The sequence below is a fragment of the Leopardus geoffroyi genome, chromosome E2 (genome assembly GCF_018350155.1).
Source record: "Leopardus geoffroyi isolate Oge1 chromosome E2, O.geoffroyi_Oge1_pat1.0, whole genome shotgun sequence".
Classification (NCBI taxonomy): Eukaryota; Metazoa; Chordata; class Mammalia; order Carnivora; family Felidae; genus Leopardus; species Leopardus geoffroyi.
In genome coordinates, this window is record NC_059335.1 from 17,387,019 (window position 1) to 17,411,480 (window position 24,462).

The following is a 24,462-nucleotide window of genomic DNA, read 5'->3' on the forward strand; positions in this document are numbered from 1 at the left end:
ACTCACTTTACTGATACCCCACTGTGTTAAGCAGGAAGCTAGGCACTGGACGTTGGGGGAGGAGGGGAGGGAGGCGGTGCCCTGACGAAGGCAACTGAGACCATGCTTTAGTGCAAGGGCGACTCAAGTTAATACAGGCATCGCAGTCTTCACAAGCGCAGATATACTCTCAAAAAGGTCTTCAAAAGACCCCTCAGTCCCGACGTTAAACCCAGAACTGAAGAAATGAAGCTCTATCCCATTACACAACCGAACTCGTACCAGTCAAAGCATTAAAAGCTTCTTCCATCACATTAGGTAACAGCACTGTCTTATGATGGGCGGTCTCAAACCCCACAGTGTCACGTGCCTCACACTACAGCTGACCAGTCACCCCAAACGTTCCGCATCCGCGTTGGGACGTACACGCACAATCACACACCTGTCACGGCCTCAGCACCGCCCACACTCTCATTCGTCTTCGTTACCGCCACAAACGCTCACACACAAACAGCCATACACAGGCCTGAGCTCCAGGCTCAACGCGCCCTGTCTGCACCTTGGGGGCTCGGGGCTTCCTCACTGGGCGCGCCCGCCACGCCCAGACCCCGGCGGCGACTCGGAGCGCGAAGACTTTGAGGGATAACCAGAGAGGACCCAGGGCTCAAAGTTCTTTTCAAAAGCTGCACAGGGGCTTTGGGAAATGTAGTTCAAGGCTGGAAAAGCCCGGATGTCGAGCGCGCGCAAGGAGGCTGCGGCTTCAAAGACTGAGCCGCAGAGACACTTGGGAGGTACAGCTCGCGCGGGAGTACGCAGGCGCAGACCGCTGGCCAGTGGTCGAAGGTGAGGCTGGTGGGTCCTACGGAGGCGGTGGAGGCGGGTGATGGCGGGACCTGGGGGGAATGCAGAGGAGGGAGGCGGGAACCTGGCCAGGAAGGTCGGGGAAGAAGGCAAGAGTTCTGGGCCCTAGAGAGAACGGGAGGGAGGCGAGAACCTAAGCAGAAGGAGCCGGAGCCGGGAACGCCGAGAAGGGAATAGGGAGCCCGGGCCAGGGAGCGTCCTAGAGGGAACCGGTAGTCCAGGCTGGACAGCGCCGAAGAGGGAACTGGAAGCCCCAGTTGGTGTGAGCTTGGGGAGGACAGGAATTTTGTCCCCCACCCCCACCCCGCACCGTGAGGAAACCCCAGCTTTCGGAGTGCGGCCTGGCACACACGGGCATTCAGTTCGTGTAGCTTTTTGTGCCCGTTCTTGTGCAGCTTGGGCATGTGTTACTCCGTGTGACGTTGTGGAACCAGTTGTTTGGAAAGTGATAAAGTCTCTGTGTTTGTCTAATTTTTCAAATAGGATGCGAGTTGATTTGTTTTTGAGACTGCATGCGACTTTGGAGAGACGATAGTAAGGGGTTTGTGAGTAAAATTTTGCTATTTTGTGTAAAGTATGTTATGGGCTCTGTGAGATTATGCCTGTGATGTGCCTATGGGATTGTGATTGTGTCGTGGGTAATATAATTGTGTCTTTGTCTAATTTTTAAAGTATCTTGTGTGTACAATCCGCAGTAATTCGTGAATGTTATTATGTGACTGAGATGGAGCGCTTGAGAAATTGGATGCATGACCAGTTAAATATGTATTGTTTCGATTATCTGAATACTGGCATTTTATATGCTTATAGATTTCACTCTATGGCAACTGGATAAGTGAAATAGAGATTTTTTTTTTTGATGGAGAGGAGGAAGTAAAATAAAAATAATTTTCAGATTGTAGGATTGTATATTGGGAAACCCCACACTGACTAATGATTGGTACGTTGAAATGAGTAGGACACCATAAAAAATTGGGCAAGACAGAAAAAATTTCTCCCCTAACTGCCACTCAAAGTTTCTATTTGGGTGAATCCCTTTTTTTCCGTGCTACTACTGGATGCATTGCAAGACAGATTGAGTAATTTTTTTGCTCATTCTGAAGACTGACTCTGTTGAACATTTAAATACAAGACCAGTCTCATAATAACTATTTAACTAGTTAAATAAAATATTCACTATAGGGGCGCCTAGGTGGCTCATTTGGTTGAGCATCCGATTCTTGGTTTCAGTGCAGTTCACGATCTCTCAGTTTGTGGGTTCGAGCTCCACCTTGGGCTCTCTGCTGACAGTGCAGATCCTGGTTAAGATTTCTCTCCCCCTCTCTCTCTGCCCCTTCCTGGCTTGCTCTCTCTTTCCTTCTCAAAAAATAAACAAATGAATATTTTAAAAAACATTCACTATAGACACCAATACTTCAAACTTGTTTTAAATAAAAACCCTCCCTCCTACTGGAAGCCTGCCTGGGAAAAGGGTACATGATCAGCTTCTTCTCTAATTCTTCAACCTCTATTTTGTCTCTACTTCCCCTAGGTGGGTAGTCTCTGGCTAGAATGGATTGGGAGCTGGAAAACAAGAGACAAGAAGTTAGGGACAAGAAGAGGCTAACATAATTGGTACCATTATAATTTATTGTAAGTCATCTCTTACCTTCTGAGAGAACCCACTGCTGGGAACTTCCAGATACACTTCCCTTCTTATGGGTGCAGCCACTTCTCCAGCTGTCTTCTCAATGTTTCCTCTGGGCATGCAGTTGGCCATCTGCTCTGGTGGGTCTTGTTGTCTCTCCAGTGAGTCCTCTTGGACAAGAGAATCCAAGCCATTCCAGGCAGGCTCCATCCATGGGTTGCCCATCTAGAGCTCAGGTGAGAATTAGCCCCTTAGTCACTTTGCCCTCTCAAATCCTGAAATATATACATTTTTCCCCAAAACTCTCTTTACCACTTTGTTTCCCAGTGACATCAGCATCTGAGGGGCCCCTTGTTTCTTATAAGAAAGCACCCACTTTTCTTCGCCTGGAAAACTATGTCCTAAAAAATAGTTTACTCTCTTAGACAAAGTAGGAGTTAAATTAATGGTAGCAAAACTTTATGTTTTTTATAAGACTTTATTTTAGAATGCGGGACACTTAGAAGCTTGCTTTCCTCACCATCTTTGGAACATCTGCTGAGACTGAGAGAAAAATTTATAAGTTACCATGCTGTTATAAACAGTGACAACAATTAGAAAATTCAGAGGTTTGTTGGAAAAATCATTGACAAATCAATAAGCTTCATTTATATATGTGTGCTTATGTGTATATATATGTATCAGAAAACTATGGAAAATGACCAATGGTCATCAAAAATATGAGATACAAAGAATTTCATAATGTATAAGTAAAAGAATTCTTTTAATGTTTCTAAGGGACTCAAAAAATAAGACTTGAATAAAAGAACAGGAAGACATGTGACAAAGTGTCAAAACTCCCTAACATTTCATGCAATTCCATTAAATTTTCAGTAAAAATTTTGAATTTTCTACGAGAAATTTCTAAGAACGAAAGTTCTTATGAGAATATGAATAAGCCAAAAATTCTGAAAGAAAATAATGAAGGCAGAAGTAGCTCTAGCTGATACTAAAATATGTTTTAAAACTAATAACTGCCGAGTCATCTTTGCAATTAAATGAGCAGATCAGTAAAACTAAATATAAAATCCAGATCTACTCAGATATATAAAGGAAGTAAGGTATATGGTTATCCTTGATCTTAGCCAAAAGGCCAAGAAGCAATAAAGATGGCAGTTTTGATGAGTGGAGGAAACAGTAGATTATTGAACACCTGACAGTATTAAACCAATGGCCAATAATCTGTTGAAAGTTTTTGGGTTTTGGGTTTTTTTTTTTTTTGTATTTAAGTAGGCTTCATGCCCATTGCAGAGCTCAGTGCAGGGCTTGAACTCATGACCGTGAGATCAAGACCTGAGCTGAGATCAATAGTTGGACGCTTAGCCAACTGAGCCACCCAGGCACCCCTGCTATAAGTTATTTTTGCATGGCAAAAACAAAGTCAAATGAGAAACTATAAATTATTTGAAGTGAATACAGTACTTCCTTCCTTTAAAAAAAGATCTAATAACCAATCTAGAAAATAAAAATCTAATAGAAAAGTGAAAGAATTATAAGAGACCATTAACAGATGAGAAACTAAGGATGTTTTTTAAACTTATGAAAAGAAGCTTATTTTCTCTTATAATAGGAAAAATAAAACCCAAAACCACAATTAATACCTATTAGATAGGCATGCATCAAGAAGTTGGTATCAGTAGCATTTATCAAGGTATTGGCATATATCAAGAAGTTGGTATCGGTAGCATTTATCAAGGTGTATCAGTATATTCTCATATATTGCTGGTGATAGTGTAAATGGTAGAGCCTTCTGGAGAGCAGCTTGAAGGTAGGCTGCTAAGAGAGAAAAATTAGTGCTAGAAAGGAGGGGAACTTGCCCAAAATCTAACCTCTTGCCCAAGAGCCTCTATCTCTGAATTTTGGGATAAAATAAGATTTGTCTAGCTTATTCTCCTTCCTGTAAATTATGTGGAATGTGCAGAGTGGTCAAAGGCCAAAGCAAGGGAAATGGAGGCGATTTCAATTGAGACTTAAGTCATAAGAGAGCTATAAGTCATGTATAGTGTCATTTTGGCTTCTTTTCATCTTGGCTTTGCCTTCTTAGGAACTGCCTCTTTTCCAAAGAGGAACCCAAAGGAAGACTGGTCACCTCTTGCAAATCTCAAAACCATGGCTCAGGTGAGGTGATGGTTCCTCTCTCTTTTCCAAAATAATCTTTATTTTTTTTATTTTTTTTTAAGGATATTTGAGCATTTGCCTTTCTTGTACTAAATCCTCCTGCCTATCTTCCCCTTCAGGAAAGTGTCCCCATTTCTTTCCATATTGGCCAGATAAGCCTTTTCCTTCCACAAATGCTCCTTCTAATTTTAACTAATTTTCACACATTAAGTGGGTTTATCATTAAACATCTTTCTTTGTCTTCTCCCAGAAGCAGAGCTGGGACAAAAATGCATTTCCTCAAATGAGAATATATTACTGCATGAACTTTGCTTGTTTAAATAAAAACAGTCAAGATGGAGATGGAATTGATGTTGCTTTTAGTAAGTAGCAAGGACTATTGTCTTGAGGCTTTAAGAAAAGAGTTATGCTTGGCAAATTGTACAAAGAACAGAGAATCTTGCTTTTCTCCTGTCTGATCCTCCAGTTTTGCCCATAGCTGCTAACATTCCTAAAAATCCATGGCCTGCCAATAACACTCCCCCATTATGCTAATGGTGTTCCTATTTTTAAACTTCTCTAATTTTATATTTGGATGCAGGGGAAGTAAATATATATGCTTGGATCACCATACTGAATTATAAGTATAACTCTTGAAATATCCTGCCCTTGGTTTCAAAGATGTTGTTATCTCTTGGTTCTTTCAGAAATGTCATCTTTATATCTGGACCTCTTAAATACTACTGTGCTCCAGATTCTTTTATTATTATAATTTTTTTATGTTTATTTATTTTTGAGAGAGAGAGTGCGAAGGGCAGAGAGAGAGACACACACACACACACACACAAAATCTGAAGTGGGCTCCAGGCTCTGAGCTGTCAGCACAGAGCCTGATGGGGCTCGAACCCACAAACAGTGAGATCATGACCTAAGCCGAAGTCGGACACTTAAACCAACTGAGCCACCCAGGCGCCCCTGTACTCCAGATTCTTTATTGGTTCTCTTCTTTTTTCATTTCCCTGTTCCTATTCACAGTCTACCACCGTTACTCTAATGCTCACATAACTGTAAACCTAAACCTCTGTTCTGAGTGTCAAAACCATATCCAATCTCCAACTAAAAATCACCACCTGCATATTCCGCAGATACTTCAGGCACATGCCCAAGATTTATCTCATTATCTCCTGCCCATCGTGTTCTTTTTTGTTTTGTTTTCTATCTGCTTTTGGCCCCAGTCCCATACCCACCTGCTAATATAGCTAGCTTGAGTTAAATAAATGTCTCTCTTCCACTACGCAATTTAGTGGTGATTTTATTCCTTATACCACAGTTGCCTTCATCTCCCTTGATATCTTTATTTTGAATGCCTCTCTCATATCCTGGTCACTTGTTTTCCCATATAACACCTTTGCTCCTTTTCCAGTCCTCCAAGTGCTCACCCCACTGCTCACTTATGGGTCTTTGTGTTTCTTATGCTTTTCTGTTTAACTGTGTGTGTGTGTGTGTGTGTGTGTGTAGTAAAATATACGTAGTGTAAAATTTCACCATTTTAGCCATTGTTGAGTGTATAGTTTAGCCCCATGAAATACATTCAGCGTTGTGTAACCACTACCACTATGTATTTCCAGAACTTTTTCATCATCCCAGACAGAAACTCTGTACTTATAACATTAATCGGTGACTGTTAACCTTATACTTTTTATAGCATCATAACTAAAGCACATTAGAAGAATGTATAAAGATAGCCCTTTAGGGGAGTGGAAGATGTTAAAATATTAACAGTTTAAATTCGATAATAGTAATCAATGATAATGGTTTTCCAATTCACGAATATGATGTACATCTCTTTTTATTTAAGATCTTTAAATTCTCTCAGTAATGTTTTGTTGTTTTCAGTGTACAGTCTTACATGTTTTGTTACATTAATCCCTGGGTATTTTTTTTATGCTATTGTAAATGCTATTCATTTTTATTTCAAATTTTCACTGTTCACCGCTAATATATGAAAACACAATTGATTTTTGTATATTGATCTGCAGTCTTTCTAAAGTCACTTATTCTAGTAATTTTTTGTATTCTTTAGGATTTTCTACATAGATAAGCATGTCATATGTAAATAATGACTGCTTGCCTTCTTGCTTTTCAAACTGTGCATCTACTGCATTGTCTGGAACCTTCAGTATAATGTTGAATAGAAATGGTGAGAACAGACATTTTTGCCTTGTTCCTGCCTTAGGGGAAAGGGATTCAGAGTTTCACTATTAACTATGATATTAGCTATAGATTTTGCATTGATTTATCAGGTTAAAGAAGTTCCAGTTTGCTGATAGTTTTTATCATGAGAGGGTGCTGAATTTTTTCAAAAGTTTTTCTTCATCTATTGGTTATTCCCCATTATTTGGCTTTTCTCTCTCTCTCTCTCTCTCTCTCTCTCTCTCTCTCTTTTAATGTTTATTTATTTTTGAGAGAGAGCATAGAAGCAGGGCGGGCAGAGAGAACCCGAAGCAGGCTCCAGGCTCTGAGCTGACAGCACAGAGCCCAATGCGGGGCTTAAACTCACAAACCATGAGATCATGACCTGAGCCAAAGTTGGACACTTAACCGACTGAACCACTCAGGTGCCCCTTCTCTTTTTTCTATTAACACCATGAATTATATTGATTTTGAAGTGTTCAGCCAACTTAGAAGCTCTAGCTCTAGGATAAATCCCACTTATGTAATGTTTGATGAATTTGCTAATATAGTACATTGTTAAGGAGTTGTTTGTGGTTCATAAAGAATTTGGTCTATATTTTTTCTTGTAATACCTTTGTTTAGTTTTCATATCAGGATAATTCTTTTAAAATAAGTTGGGAAGTATATGCTCTTTTCTAAAAGAATTTGTGTAAATTGGTACTATTTCTTCTTAAAGTGTTTGTTAGAAATCACCAGTGAATATATCTTTAAAAATTAAAAAATAAAAACAGAGGGTGCCCAGGTAGCTCAGTGGGTTAAGTGTCCAACTTTGGCTTATGTCATAATCTCGTGGTTTGTGAGTTTGAGTCCCATATCGGGCTCTGTGCTGACAGGCCAGAGCCTGGAGCCTGCTTCAGATTCTGTCTCCCTCTCTCTCTGCCCCTCCCCTGCTCATGCTCTGTCTCTCTCTCTCTCAAAAATAAAACATTAAAAAAAATTTTTTTTAATAAATAAAAAAAGAGGGAGGGAAACCATAAAAGACTCTTAAATATAGAGAACAATCTGAGAGTTGCTGGAGGGGAGGTGGGTGGGGAAATGGATTAAATGGATGATGGGCATTAAGGAGGACACTTATTGAGATGAGCACTGAGTGTCCTATAAGAGATGAATACCTGGGTTCTACTCCTGAAGCCACTACATAACTACACTGTATGTTAACTAACTTGAAAATGAATAAGTAGGGGCGCCTGGGTGGCGCAGTCGGTTAAGCGTCCGACTTCAGCCAGGTCACGATCTCGCGGTCCGTGAGTTCGAGCCCCGCGTCAGGCTCTGGGCTGATGGCTCAGAGCCTGGAGCCTGCTTCTGATTCTGTGTCTCCCTCTCTCTCTGCCCCTGCCCCGTTCATGCTCTGTCTCTCTCTGTCTCAAAAATAAATAAACGTTGAAAAAAAAAAAAATTAAAAAAAAAAAAAAAGAAAATGAATAAGTAATAATAATAATATATTTTTAAAAAAAAATTTTTTTTTCAACGTTTATTTATTTTTGGGACAGAGAGAGACAGAGCATGAATGGGGGAGGCGCAGAGAGAGGGAGACACAGAATCGGAAACAGGCTCCAGGCTCTGAGCCATCAGCCCAGAGCCTGACGCGGGGCTCGAACTCACGGACCGCGAGATCGTGACCTGGCTGAAGTCAGACGCTTAACCGACTGCGCCACCCAGGCGCCCCAATAATATATTTTAAAAAAGAAGAATTCACCAGTGAAGCCATGTTAACCTGGAGAATTTTTTGTGGGAATGGGTTTAACTAGCAGCTCAATTTCCTTGGTAGAACTAGAGATGTTCAGGTTTCAGGGTGTTTTCTTCAGTGAGCTTTTATAGTTTGTATCTTTCAAGGAATTTGTCAAATTTATTGACAAAGTTGTCAAAAATATATTCTTTTTATCCTTTTGATATTTGTGTAATCTGTAGCAATGCCCCTCTTTCATTTCTGCTGTTGATAATTTGTGTCTTCTTCTTTTCCTTGGTCAGTTGCCTAGAGTTTTACCAATTTCATTTGTCATTTCAAAGTACCAGCTTTGGGTTTCATTGGTTTATTCCATTGTTTTTCTGTTTCCTCTTTCTTCACATCTTTTTTGTTTCCTTTTTTTTTTTTTTTTTTTTTTTCTCAATACTTTGGGTTTAATTAAGTCATTTTCTAGTTTTGAGAGAGAGGGACAGCATGAGTAGGGGAGTAGCAGAGAGAAGGAGACACAGAATCAGATGCAGTCTCTAGGCGCTGAGCTGTCACCCAGAGCCCAATGCAGGGATTGAACCCACAAGCAGTGAGATCATGACCTGAGCTGAAGTCAGACTTTTAACTGACTGAACCACCCAGGTGCCCCAAAACTTCTGTATCCTTGTTGATTTTCAGTCTATTTGTGTAGCAATCACTGAGAGAAGAAAGTTGAAATCTTCAGTTATAATTTTGGTTTTGTCTGTTTTTCCTTTTCTATCAGTTTTTACTTAGTGTATTTTTAAGTTCTGTTTTTAGGTGCATTCACATTTAGAATTGTTACATTCTCTCATGAATTGATCCCCTCTGTTATTTTGAAATGCCTTATTTTGGGGCGCCTGGGTGGCGCAGTCGGTTAAGCGTCCGACTTCAGCCAGGTCACGATCTTGCGGTCCGTGAGTTCGAGCCCCGCGTCAGGCTCTGGGCTGATGGCTCAGAGCCTGGAGCCTGTTTCCGATTCTGTGTCTCCCTCTCTCTCTGCCCCTCCCCCGTTCATGCTCTGTCTCTCTCTGTCCCAAAAATAAATAAACGTTGAAAAAAAAAAAAAAAAAAGAAATGCCTTATTTAATCCCTGATAATATTCTTTGTGCTGAAATTTGTATTGTTTGATATTATAGCCAATTTAGCTTTCTTATGATTAGTATTTACACGGTATACATGTTTTCCATCCTTTTTAAAATTTTTTAAGTTTACTTATTTTGAGAGAGAGAGAGAGAGCAAGTGGGGTAGAGGCAGAGAGAGTGGAGGAGAGAATATCAAGCAGACTCCGCAGGGTCAGCATAGAGGCCGATGTAGGGCTCAAACTCACAAATTGTGAGATCATGACCTGAGCCCAAACCAAGAGTTGGACGCTTAATTGACTAAGCCACCCAGGTGCCCCTCCATCCTTTTACTTTAACCTTCCTATGTTTTCATATTTATAGTGAGCCTCTTGTAGATAGTATATAGTTTGTCCTTTTTAAAAATTTTTTACTTTCAAGTAACCTCTACACCCAATGTGGAGCTCCAACTAACAACCCCAAGATCAAGAATCACATGCTCCACTGACTGAGTGGTACCCCTGTAGAGCATCACTTTTTGTAATCTCACAACACATGTTTTTCCAGAGCAAATATGCTATACACTAAGACAGAATATATGCAAATCTCAATAAAAAGAAATCATATGGAGCATCTTCTCTAACCACAATTGAATTAAATTAGATGTCAATAAAAATAACATACCTAGACTAGGCCCAAATGTTTGGAAATTAAACAATATCCTAATTTTTTTTTAAATGTTTACTTATTTTTGGGAGAGTGTGAGTGGGGAAGGGGTAGGGAGAGAGGGAGACAGAATCTGAAGCAGGCTCCAGGCTCTGAGCTGTCAGCACAGAGCCCAACATAGGGCTCAAACCACAAGCCGCTAGCTCATGACCTGAGCCGAAGTTGGACGCCCCAACAATATACTACTTCTGAGTAATCAATTTTGGGTCAAAGAATAACCAAAAAGAAAATTTTCATAAAATTAATGAAATTTATGGCTAACATCATACTTAATGGTGAACGACTGTTTTCCCTCCTAAGATCAGGAGCAAGACAAGGATGTCTACTTTAACACTTCTATCAACACTGTAGATGATGCGTAAAGAATGAAAAAGAAATATAAGGCATATAGACTAGAAAGGGAGAAGGTAAACTGTATTTGCAGATAATATGACCAGGTTATGTAGGAAATATTAAGGAATTTACAAAAAAAAAAGTACTAGAAATAAAAAGTGAATTCAGCAAGGTCACTTATATCAAAATACAAAAATCAATTATATTTTTATATACTAACAACAAAAAACTGAAAATGAGTTTAAAGAATAAAATTAACAAAACATTTACAAGACCTGTACACTGAAAACTACAAAACACTGCTGAGAGAAATTTAAGAAGACCTAAATAAGCATACATAAGGTCCATGGATTGGAAGACCTACTACTGTTAACATATCTGTTATCTCCAACCAATTTATAAAGTCTTTCAAGACTCAATCAAAATCTAAGTAAGTTGTTTTATAAAGATTGATAAGTTGATTCTAAAATTAACCTGGAAATGTAAAACACCTAACATGTCTAAACAGGTTCTAAATGACAGTGTTGGAAGATTATTAATGGTGCTCTACAGGGGCACCTGACTGACTCAGTCACTGGAGTATGTGATTCTTGATCTCAGGGTTGTAAATTGGAGCCCCATGTTGGGTATAAATCTGTCCAGATTTTCCTCCCCTTTTTACTGACAAACATTTACATCAACTATGGTTTTGGACTTTTTTAAGTCTCATTTTACTTTTGTCAATTTTTGCTTTATGTTTTTTGAAACTCTTGTTATTTAAATACGTATACATTTGTAACTGTTCTATTTTCCTGGTGTGTTTACTTTTTCATCAATATAAAATGCCTCTCTTTGTCTGCAGTAGTAACATTGCTCAACTTTCCCATGTGTAGTGTTTGTATGTCATTTTCCATCCTTTACTTTCAGCCTATTTGTGTCTATGGTATTTAAAATATGTCTCTTGTAGGGGCGCCTGAGTGGCTCAGTTGGTTAAGCTTCCTATTCTTGATTTCAGCTGAGGTCATGATCTCATGGTTCATAAGATTGAGCCCTGTGTCAGGCTCTGAGCTGGATGTGGAGCCTGCTTGGGTTTTTCTCCCTTTCTCTCTGCCCCTTCCCCAGTTGTACATGTGCATGTGCTTGCTCTCTCTCTCTCTCTGTCTCAAAATAAATAAATAAACTTTAAAAAATAAAATATGTCTCAGAATTATATTAAATCTTGCTTTTTCATGCATTCTAATATCTTGGTCATTTTATTGGAATGTTTGGTCCATTTATATTTAATACAATTAGAGGTAAATGGATTTAGGGCTGCCATTTTGCTGTTTTGTTTTCCAAATGCTTACCCTATGTTTTTAATCCTTTTAAATATACTTTATATTTCTTTTTTTTTTTTTTTTTTCAACGTTTATTTATTTTTGGGACAGAGAGAGACAGAGCATGAACGGGGGAGGGGCAGAGAGAGAGGGAGACACAGAATCGGAAACAGGCTCCAGGCTCTGAGCCATCAGCCCAGAGCCTGACGCGGGGCTCGAACTCACGGACCGCGAGATCGTGACCTGGCTGAAGTCGGACACTTAACCGACTGCGCCACCCAGGCGCCCCTATACTTTATATTTCAAGGCAGTTTTAGGTTCATGACAAAATTGTAGAGTTTCCACTACCGTCTGCCCCCATACATGATTAATAGCTTCCCCATTATCAATATCTTGCACCAGAGTGTACATTCATTACAATGAACCTACATTGGTACATAATTCCAAAGTCCTATAGATTTTGGCAAATATATGACATTCTGCCATTATAGTATTATACAGAATAGTTTTAGTGCCCTAAAACTTTTAGGGCTACACCTTTTTGTCCCTTCTTTTTTTACTGTCTCCAGAGTTTTGCCTTTCCAGAATGTCATATAGTTGGAATTATACGGACTTTTCTGATGGGCTTCTTGCACCTACTAATGTGCATTTAAGTTTCCTCCTAATCTGTTTTTATTCATCTCTTCGTATATACTGTTGTATTTTGTATCAATCAAATACATGTTAATGGTTCATTTTCATTCTTCTCTTGACTTTTTATTTATTTATTTATTTATTTTAATGTTTTATTTATTTATTTTGAGAGAGACAGAGAATGCCAATGCAAGAGGGACAGAGAGAGGAAGAGAGAGAAGCCCAAGCAGGGTGGACACTCATCATGGAGCCTGACACAGGGCTTGATTCCATGACTGTGAGATCATGACCTGAGCTAAAAATCAAGAGTTGGACACTCACCAACTGAGCCACCCAGGCACCCCTCCTCTATTGACTTTTTAGTTGTATCTATTTCTATGCGCAGGTTTTCCATTAGTTCTTTGAAGACATTAAGAGCAGCTGCTTTGAAGCTTTTTTTGGTGGTTTTTTTTTTTTTTGGCAAAATCCAACATTGGGACCCACTAGGGATTAATTTCTGTGACTGGCTTTTTCTGAATATGAGTCATATTCTCCCTTGTTTTGTTTGCATATTTAGTAATTTTTACTAGAAATCTGGATATCATGAATAATATAGTAATCTGATACTGTTATGTCTTTTTTCTGAGGATTATTGGTTTTTTTGTCCTGGCAAGCAACTAACTTGCTTGAAATTGAACTTTAAACTCTGCACCAACCCCAAGTATGAAGCAGCTGATATGTCAGCTCAGTTCTTTAAGCTTCCAGCTGCTGCTTTTGACCCTGGCCCCCTTAGGTGAGGGGAGATAGGTTCTCCTTGTGTTCATATATATTAGCTCTCAGTTAAGGAATTGGTGAGAGTTTATACTTAGATTTTGGGACTTACTTTCGGTAGGCCTGTTTCTTCCAGTGTTCCACTCCTTATACTTCCTGCTGCTTTGTGAGCTGCAACTTCTGACACCTCAATCCAGTAAGACTTCAGTTTTCTTCTGCTTGTGCTATGATCAGGTTGTATAATACTGGTAATCAAAAATGCCAAAATCTCAGAATCTCACTAGATGCACTTCTATTTTTCAAAACTCTTTTTGGTATCTTTCTGTCTGCTTTTTCCTAAGTCCTCTGATGTCTCCAACAATTGCTTAGTTTAATTATCAATGTGGTGTTCTGGCAGTGTTTATACTCAGATTTTGGTTCTCATCCTTTCTATAGTTCTCTCACTTCAAGAATTTATTTCTAAATCTCGAGCTCAGCTGCCTTAACAGCTATGGGGTTTCTGGTACCTTCATGCAAAAAAGCCATGGATTGAACAATTCTTACCCATCACGGTTGCTATCCTTTAAGGATAAGCTCTCCATTGGGGCACCTGGGTAGCTCAGTCGGTTGAGCATCCGACTTTTGATTTCAGCTCAGGTCATGATTCCAGGGTTGTGGGATCAAGCCCTGCGTTGGGCTCCACACTGAACATTTAGCGTGCTTGGGATTCTCTTTCTGGCTCTGCCCCTTTCCCCAGCTCATGCTCTCCCTCTCTCTCTCAAGTAAAAAAAAAAAAAAAAAAAAATTCAATTTTTTTAAAAAAGGTTAAGCTCTCCTTCAATTTTTGCTTGCTTTGATTGCTTCCAGTTCCATCTATGAGTTGTTATATGTTGTGTTCAGACATATATATTAAGTATAAATGATTATTATCTGAGGGATCATTTTCTTGATCAATTGACTGTATTATTTTTGGATGCCAGAAGTTGCTCCCATGCATTTTTAAACCATATTTTTTCTGCATAATACATTAATCTTGACAGAGAAAAGTTTTTACCTCCTCAATTGTGTTGCCCTTGTAATATATCACATCTTGTACATTCTTCTCTTGTAGTACCTGTAACACCTTCAAGCAGGTGTATGTTTAAACATACTTTCTTGAAGGCTTTGAGGCTATGCAGGGACGGTGTTTTATATGTCTTGGCACTCCAGTAAACTAATGCAGTTTGGGGGTACAAAGTGACTTTACATAAATATTTGTGTGATGAATTATTAAATAAATTCAGTGGCAGGTACTTCTGTCTTTTGTTTACCTTACAATATAGATTACAAAACAAAAATGATTAGCTTTTTTTACATTGATATGAATGCCCCAAAGGAACAGATCAAAAGTAATCCCCAATATCTAGTCAGCTTATTCTGATCACAGTTCCAATCCGTTGCAGGCATCAGTGTCATTCAAAGATGTGACTGTTGACTTCTCTCGGGAGGAGTGGCAGCACCTGGATCCTGCTCAGAAGACTCTCTACATGGATGTGATGTTGGAAAACTATTGCCACCTCATCTCTGTAGGTAAGAAAAACTCTCTTTGAAACTTTCAGTAGCATGCATTTCCTTTCAAAGTGCCTGAATTATGTGTGATCTTGTGTTTCAGGGATAAGATTGATGAATTCTTTTTTTGTTTGCAGAAAGGATAATTTTGTACTTGCCCAGAGCAAGGCGTTAAGTTTACTCTTACACAAAGAAGTATCTTAATTTGCAGTATTGAAAATGTACTTTACTAATTTTTCAAATGTATTGAAGCCTAAACAACTTAATCCAAATTTTTCTTTGTCAGGGTGTCACATGACCAAACCTGATGTGATCCTCAAGTTAGAACGAGGAGAAGAGCCATGGACATCATTTACAGGTCATACCTGCTTAGGTGAGTTTCTGACTCTTCAGGTGGATGAAATCTAATGGAGAATAAATTTTAAAATAGTCATGCGGTAGGTGGCACCTTCGAAATATGCCACCTGGTGTAGGAGCGTCTTTTTAAAGGCTCCTAACCTTTGAAATGATCATTATTCCTGCAAAACTTAAATCAAACTTTTAAATACGACTCTCCCAATATAATATTCTTTTCTAGTTTGCTTGATGTTATCAAAGATAGTTGCCACTCTTAATCAAAATGTATTATAAACCTTCTTTTTAGATCTTTTTTCTTGTTTTGTGTCTTTTTCTAACTTCAGTCTCTTCTTGACATTGTATATTTTCTTTTGAACATTCTTAAATCTGTTTTTATAAGAGAGAAAATTCTTGTTTAAAGTTTTTCTTCTCAGTTGCTTTCCATTTTTTTCTTTTTCTTTCTTTTAATTGCCTCAGGTTTGTTTTCTGTGCTAAGTCTAAGATCCCCTTCTCACCACAAATATAGCTGTTAATTTTGAAACTTACTTGCTTTGGCCCAGAATGATAATTCCACAGTTATCATTCTCTTCTATTAAACTTTTGTGGTTCACTTTATATGGCAGATCATCATTCCTGAAATCAACCCTTCATTTGGGTAAAGCATTAACTTATTCTTATCCTGGTTCTCTGAGTGATTATTTCCAAGTTGGTCTATTTTCTTCATCACTGGACATACTGCCTGATAATACCTGGCACATAATGGTCATTGATACATATATTTTTAAATGTATGTTGTTTCACTAGACTCTCAGTCTTATTTCTCTGATTTGACCTCAAAGGATCTGCCTTTAAATTATGGTAATCTCATCCATTCTGAGGACGGAAGGTCTTTGTTTTATGTAGAGGTCTGTAACACTGACATACTCAGTGCATTTCTCCCACCTTCACTATGGTACTTCAAGGGTTCTGCACTCTGATGTTTCACCTATTTTGTGACAACATGTTAGAAATGAAAATCACAAACTTTCCTACCCTTTAAATTCTTCCCCACTGTCTGTTTCCAAATATTTTATTTTTACCATGATACCAGCTTTCTCTATCTCTATCATCATTTCTTATGAATCTCTTCACAATCTGTGTTATGTTTATCAGCCTGTGAAATGTATTTACGTTTTCCCATATTTTCATTTTTCACTGACCTCATACAAAATAACAACTATCTTATTTCATGTCTTGACTACAATAATTACAGCTTGGCTTTGCTATAATTTTGTCCTAATTCTTTCAATTTATATTGTTACTTTTCTGACAAGAGATATCATTGCTTGTTCCCTATTATTATATGAAATTGAAATTCTTCATTCAAGGACTGCTATAATAAACCCTCATCTGGTCTTTTCAACTTTATTTCTCTCCATTATGGAAAACTTTTGGTAATTTCCACTTGATATAGTCTCCTCAGTGTTCTCCACACATGTGTAATTTGTCATAATGCTTGTACTGTTCATTGTGTTGTGTTTTCCCTTCCATATACTATGTATCTTTTAAGTCTTGAGATTTCTTCTGCATAAACTATTCCTTAACCACTTCACATAGATTTTCTGAATTCCCATGCTACTTACCAACTCAGACACACACAACTCTTGAAAATAATTATGTAATTTGGTACCCAGTTATATGTGATTTATGCTTAAGGCTTTTTTAATTCAAAGATAAGATCCTCTGTATCTTTTTTGCTAGAGTATATAATATTTTAAATATTCCATAGTTGCTCATTTACTTGAAGCTATACAGGCAAGTTATGCTTTTGCTCCATTCACAAAGCATGGTAAGCTCCTTCCAGATGTACCTGCTCAGGCCATGGCTGTATAGATTCTGATTGAAATTGTTGGATTCTGGGGCACCTGGGTGTCTCAGTTCAGTTGAGCGTCCGACTTCAGCTCAGGTCATGATCTCATGGTCTGTGAGTTCGAGCCCTGCGTTGGGCTCTGTGCTGACAGCTCAGAGCCTGGAGCTTGCTTTGTATTCTGTGTCTCCCTCTCTCTCTGCCCCTCCCCTGCTCATGCTCTTTCTCTCTCTCTCTCTCTCTCTCTCTCTCTCTCTGTCAAAAATAAATAAACATTGAATTGGCTGGATTCTACCAAACACTACCTATCTAGGTAGGATATACAGTGTTAATGTAAACTCAGAAGAGTTCAAAGGAGATAATCAATAAAGTATTCCTTTCTATGGAAAAGGATTACTATCAAAATCTGCATCTTTCACAAAATATTTAAGACACGATTAAGCTTGTGAAAATATTTTGTTAAAATTACTTTCCTAGACCATAACCATTTTTAAGTTGTAAAGAAATAGTGCTTAAAGTGGTAGGGGGAAATAAGTGAAGGATTTTTGGCATCATGGAACATAGCATTTTCTTGAAGATAATCTGAGTAGAAATAAGAATGGAAGGCAAGCCACTTGATTAAAAAAACATAAGCAAAGTATGTGATTAGGAGTAAGTGAGATATTTATAAGGCAAAAAAGATGAGGCCTCACTTTTATGTGTGAAAGTTGTCAGATAGGTGGACAACCCTGAAAACTTGTTTGAATATGAAAAGTGAATCTCAGTGATTCAAAGTTTTGTTTACAGGAGAAATTCCTTATATGTTGGTGTTGAGAGTAATGGACTGAAGGAAGAAATAGATTTTTTGAACCTAAATTTAACATTATTTCACTAGATGTGGATGATTGCAAAATAACAGAAGTCAAATATAGCTATAAAATATAAGAGAAATGAAGGTTAAAGTTAATCACTTAGAATGAAATGTAATCTTGTCCACCATGTGGAAAACTGGAGTTAAGAAAAGTTATGAGCACCTGGGTGGCTCAGTCAGTTAAACGTCCAAATCTAGATTTCAGCTCAGGTCACGATCTCACAGGAGATAGAGCCCCACATTGGGCTCTGTGCTGGCATTGTGGAGCCTGCTTGGGATTCTCTCTCCCTCTTTCTCTTTGCTCTTCCCCTGCTCTCTGTCTCTTTCTCTCTCTCTCAAAAATAAATAAACCTTTAAAAAAAAAAAAAGAAAAGTTACTATATTGAGGAAAGACTTGTGGCAGTTTTTCCTTAAACCTGAAAAAGTAAGTCTGTGAAAAGAAATAGTTACAATTGATGGTCATGAGATTTTTGTTATTGAACCATTCTGAAAGGATTGGTAGTAATAGCAATAATGAATACACCAATAAATATACTCCTAGTCAGTTTTAAAGTTCCTGTTGGAAGTGTCTTCATAGCTCTTTTCTCACAGGAGAAAATGGTAACCAATTATATGGAGGATTAGAGCCTAGGCTATAGGGTTGTCTTTTAAACACTAAGAAATTACTTGATACTTGGAAAGATTAATGAGCCATTGATGGGTACATAGTAGGCGGTGGTGGAATAACTGGAAATGTTTTGCCTCACAGTCTAGAGCTGAATGTATAAAAATATAGGCTCTGATCTGTGTTCTCCAAAAGTAATCCTTCCTCTAATATTTTTCTTGAATAAGCTTTTCTACTAATTTTTCTTGTCCATCCTACTTAAAGTTTACTGCCCTTGAAAGGTTCACTTCATTGCTTCCAAATCCACCTGTCCAAACATCAGTCTCTCTTTCACCATTGTCTTCTCACTGCTTGGTGTATTCATTTAACTTTCTGTATGAAGTTCTGATACAAAGTGCAAAAGTTACTAGCGTTCATTGCTTAATTTTTCATTCTTGTCCACACCAAGGCAGAGTTTTTCTTTAGGCTTTGTGTCTTTTCTCTGGCAAGGAATAATTTGTCCAGGGTCTTTTTTGATCTCATATACTAGACACCAGTACAATTTCTTTCCATAGCAAATATGTGAAGATTCACAAATTGTTATTATATTCTTTTGTAGAAGAAAATTGGAAAGATGAAGACTTTTTAGTGAAATTCAAGGAATACCAAGATAAGTTTTCTAGATCAGTTGTATTCATCAACCACAAAAAACTGATTAAAGAGAACAGTAATGCATATGAAAAGACATTTACTTTAAGCAAAAACCCTATTAATTCAAAAAATCTACCTCCTGAATATGATACTCATGGAAAGATTTTTAAAAATGTTTCAGAATTAATCATCAGTAATATAAGTCCTGCAAGAAAGAGACTTAGTGAGTATAATGGATATGGGAAATCACTTCTCAATACTAAACCAGAGACAGCTCAACCTGGAGTCAAATCCCATAATCAGCGTGGCAGGGTTGTCAGTCATAATGACGTACTTATACAATATCATAAGGTGGAAACTCCAGCACAGCCATTTGAATATAATGACTGTGAGAAAGCCTTCCTTAAAAAAGGAGAATTAATTACACATAATAGAGCTTACATAAGGGAAAACCCATCTGAATATAATAAAAGGAGAAGAACAACGAATATTGAAAAAAAACATACATGCACTGAATGTGGGAAGTCCTTCTGCAGGAAGTCAGTATTGATTCTGCACCAGGGAATTCACACAGAGGAAAAACCCTATCAGTGCCATCAATGTGGAAATTCATTTAGAAGGAAGTCATATCTCATTGATCATCAAAGAACTCACACAGGAGAGAAACCCTTTGTTTGTAATGAATGTGGTAAGTCCTTCCGCCTAAAGACAGCCCTCACGGATCATCAGAGAACACATACAGGGGAAAAATCATACGAATGTCCACAGTGTAGGAATGCCTTCAGATTGAAGTCACACCTCATACGTCATCAGAGAACTCATACAGGAGAGAAACCATATGAGTGTAATGACTGTGGGAAGTCCTTCCGCCAGAAGACAACACTGTCTCTACATCAGAGAATTCATACAGGAGAGAAACCCTATATTTGTAAAGAATGTGGGAAGTCCTTTCACCAGAAGGCAAACCTTACTGTACATCAGAGAACTCATACGGGGGAAAAGCCCTATATTTGTAATGAATGTGGGAAATCATTCTCCCAGAAGACAACCCTCGCTCTTCATGAGAAGACTCATAATGAGGAGAAACCCTATATTTGTAATGAATGTGGGAAGTCCTTTCGCCAAAAGACAACCCTTGTGGCACATCAGAGAACACATACAGGGGAAAAATCCTATGAATGTCCTCACTGTGGGAAGGCCTTTAGAATGAAGTCATACCTCATTGATCATCACAGAACTCACACAGGAGAAAAACCATATGAATGTAATGAATGTGGGAAATCCTTCAGTCAGAAGACAAATCTGAATCTGCATCAGAGAATTCATACAGGAGAGAAACCTTATATTTGTAATGAATGTGGGAAGTCCTTTCGCCAGAAAGCAACTCTCACTGTACATCAAAAAATACATACAGGACAGAAATCCTACGAATGTCCTCAGTGTGGGAAAGCCTTTAGCAGGAAGTCATATCTCATTCATCATCAAAGAACTCATACAGGAGAGAAACCATATAAATGTAATGAATGTGGGAAGTGCTTCCGCCAGAAAACAAATCTTATTGTACATCAGAGAACTCACACAGGAGAGAAACCCTATATTTGTAATGAGTGTAGTAAGTCCTTCAGTTATAAGAGAAACCTCATTGTCCATCAGAGAACTCACAAGGGAGAAAACATAGAAATTCAATAAATGATGTGATCTCTTTGTGAAGCCTTTCCAAGTTATTGTAAAACTTTAGTTTAAGGAAAAAAAGCATGCTAAAACATTTTAATAAGGTAATTTTAATCACAAATGTAATAATAGTTAAAGTACCAACCACAGAACTGTCTGCTGTTTACTAGCACATGTAATGGATATGATCATTGTTACCGAACTTTATCAGAAATGAAGCTAATTTTTTAAGTTTTCAAGTTCTGTTCACTTAGATTATTTTTTTAAAGTGCTTACATAATATATGCAGAAGCAAGATACAAAATGGTTATAATATCAGCCTCCATAAAAGAAAGAAAATATGAAATATATTTCTCCTTGTGCTCTGGAATAAAGAATAACTGTTATTTCCCCAAAGATTACCATGTCCCTGGCTTATAACATCATGAAGCAGTCTTTGCATGTCTAAATTTTATGTTTTATCATATATCATGAATTATTTTGTGTCTTGTCTCAACATTTTTAAGATTCATACATTATTGCATGTGGCAGTAATGTATTCATTTTCACTGTGCATACTCTTCCATTTTAAGAATATACCACTATTTATCCTCTTGATGGATGTTTGTATTTTTATAAATTTGTGTTGTAATAAAAATACTGCTCTAAATGCTTTAAATATTCTGTGTATATGTGTATGTATATTTCTGTTGATCTTATAGTAAGATGAATTACTCAGTCCAAGGGTGTATGTAAGTTTTTTTCAGCTATGGTAGATACTGCCAAACATCTCAGACCTTTCTTAATATGAGGTGATTAACTTTGGAAAGTAACAGCTCTGATTGTAAGCAATGTGGAGAAAGGTCTTTAGCAGTCATTCAACTAGAGAATTTTACTTTAAAAAAAACCATATAATATTGTAATTGTAAGAAGACTGTTAGTCATGAATATCTGAATGTAACATATCTAGAAAGACTCGCTGTGGCTTAAGTTACACAAAGCTAGAGAATTCATATCGGAACGAATCCTATAGTTGTCATGATTATAGGAATACTTTTAGCCATAGCATACACCTTATTTAACACCATAGAATTCATACTAGAGAAAGGGAGGTTAAGAAATGACAAAGATGAGTAAAACTTGGGAATATAAGTCACAGTAGACAGAATTGTGAAATAACACACACACACACACACACACACACACACAACTAAGCCTTTTATATATTTATCTCAGGAAGTGTGGGTCTCAATTCCCAATGGAAAAATCACTGGAGAGATATTGATGTTTTAGAATTAGAAATCTGCTAAAACACTAATGTCTATAGCATCTTTTCTATGAAAATAGTAAGTTCAACACCTTGAACAGTTTTACTGAAGGCCCTTGATTATTTGTAACATATGTTTACTACATATATTGTTACTGTGTATAATAAAATGCATTTAAAATTTAAATAAGCTTACCCCCCGCCCCCAATTTGGGCCCTCTGCCTTACAGAAAGGGACAGCAATTGCCCGTGGATAGTAAATGGAAACCTGCTTGTCCAGGGCTTGTAGATAATTTGAGAGAGAAAAACAAAAAACGACAGTGGGTAATGAGGAAATTCAGACATGACAAATATTTAGACTTCAAAGGGTCTAAAAATTATAGTGCCTTGTCTGACCAGACAGAACATTGTGAAATTTAGCCTTTACTAGTAACTATTTACGTTTAGAGGATTTGTTTGTTTCATTTTGTGGGTTTTTTTGAGGGCAGGATGAACATACTAAAAATAAGTAGGTAAGATTACAGGGTCTATATTCATAACCATGAGAACCTGGTAATAGTTTCATTTGAATAAATCTATATTTGTATATGAATTAATACTATTTATTATATGTTAACAATGGCAACTAACAAGAATTATACTCAAGACGGAGGATGCAAATCTACCCTTTTTCCTGGATATTTAATGATTGGGGAGGTGTGGTATAACTGAATCTGTTCTAACCTCAACCAACCAATGTTGGGACTGTGAGTCACTTTTTCTTGGATATTCTACTCTCCTTTGTTTTGTCTCTCATATGTATTTCTGTGGCTGTCACAAAAATATAATTTATCTGGCATCCCTACATGTGCTATCCTGCCTCTTGATTTACTGATTATATTATGAAATAGCCATGTTTTATTTGCAGTAGAGCATTGTATGCATATTCTTAGTTTATTTTTATACATAGTACATAATATTCATGTTTTATAGGTCTTGTGTATGATATACTAGAAATTCTGGTGTACTAACAGACAGTGTTTTAAATGGCTAAACTTAAAAGTACAATTATGAACTCACAGATGATTAGGCTGTTTTCTTACCTAAAAGAACTTCCAGTATAGGTTATATAAACAAGTCATAAAAGTATTTGGATAGTAATCCTTGAGAATCTCTACATATTTATACTCTTAGCTATTTCCCAAGATCTCCCCAATTTCTACTCCTATCATAGTTACTATACCCACCAAAATATGTCACTTATAGGGGGAGATGGAATGGGGTGTTATTAGAAGAGATACATTGCTACTGTATTCATTTTAATGAAATTTTTTTAAATGAGTAGGCCAGTCCCAGACTCCTTTGGCATCCGAGGACAAACAGCAAATATCCTAAATCTATATGTCACATTTTAAACTTTCCTTATTCCCAATCCTATATTAATCCCTCCTCATGCAAATCTCTGGGATATAATATATCTCAGCTGAAGAGGGAAGGGGCAAAAAAGATATTATGCAAATGTTTGGCTGTAAAAAGTTACCCTACTTGAAGTGTCTGCAAAAATTCAAAGTAATGGCAGATGCCATTTTCTGTATGATTTTTCTGTTTTTAAATTTATAATTTTTAACTTCCATTTGAAATCATATCCACTAAATTTAATTTTACAAATGTGCCACTTTATAAATGTATTTTTGTTGTTGTTTTAACCACCAGATTTATGGTGATTTTTATGGCAGCCACAGAAAACTAACAAATTTTGGTACCAAGGCATGGGGCTCTGCTAAAACAAACACCTAAAAATGTGGAAGTGGGTTTGGATAATGGGTAGAGGCTGGAAGAATTTTAAGCCGTATGATAGAAAAGCCTAGATTACCTTAAACAGATTGTTAGGGATGGTAAGGTGCAGGCTCAGGAAATAGCAGGATTGAGAAAGCTATTTTGTTTGAGGATACATATGTCATGAACAGAATATTATTAGAAATATTAACATATAATGGTACTTCTGGTAAGGGCTCAAAAGAAATGTTAATATTGGAAACTGGTGGAAAGATCATTCTTACATAGTGGCCAAAAACGACTGAATTGTGGTTTATAGTGGTGTGAAAAGCAAACTTGTAGGTGATGGACTTGAATACTTGGCTGAGGAAATTTCCAAGGGAAATGTTGAAGGTGGGGCCTGGTGTTTTCTTGCTGCTCATTATAAAATATAAAAGGAAAGAGACATTTAGGAAGGAACTATTATGCAAAAAGGAATCAAAGTCTGATTATTTGGGGGAATTCTCAGCCTATGCAAACTGCAAAGGATGTTGAAATTAGGAGTTCACTGGAGAAAGCTTGCTCTGGAGAGAATGCTTGGACAATTTTAGTTGAAGAGATTAAGTATGTGACTCATGGATCCAATCAATCATCTCAGTAGAAACAAATGGAAATGGTTGCCCAACAGTGAT

At 37.5% G+C, this 24,462-nt stretch overlaps 1 protein-coding gene across 1 annotated transcript; it reads left to right on the plus strand.

Annotated features, from left to right (window-relative positions):
• Positions 1-221: 221 nt before the first annotated feature.
• On the plus strand, positions 222-21,443 carry ZNF567 (zinc finger protein 567). Its single transcript, XM_045441017.1, has 6 exons — positions 222-822; positions 1,324-1,374; positions 4,551-4,624; positions 14,748-14,874; positions 15,140-15,226; positions 19,088-21,443. The coding sequence occupies exons 2-6, from the start codon at positions 1,353-1,355 to the stop codon at positions 20,806-20,808; spliced, it is 2,031 nt and encodes a 676-aa protein (XP_045296973.1). The 5' UTR covers positions 222-822; positions 1,324-1,352; the 3' UTR covers positions 20,809-21,443.
• Positions 21,444-24,462: the final 3,019 nt, after the last annotated feature.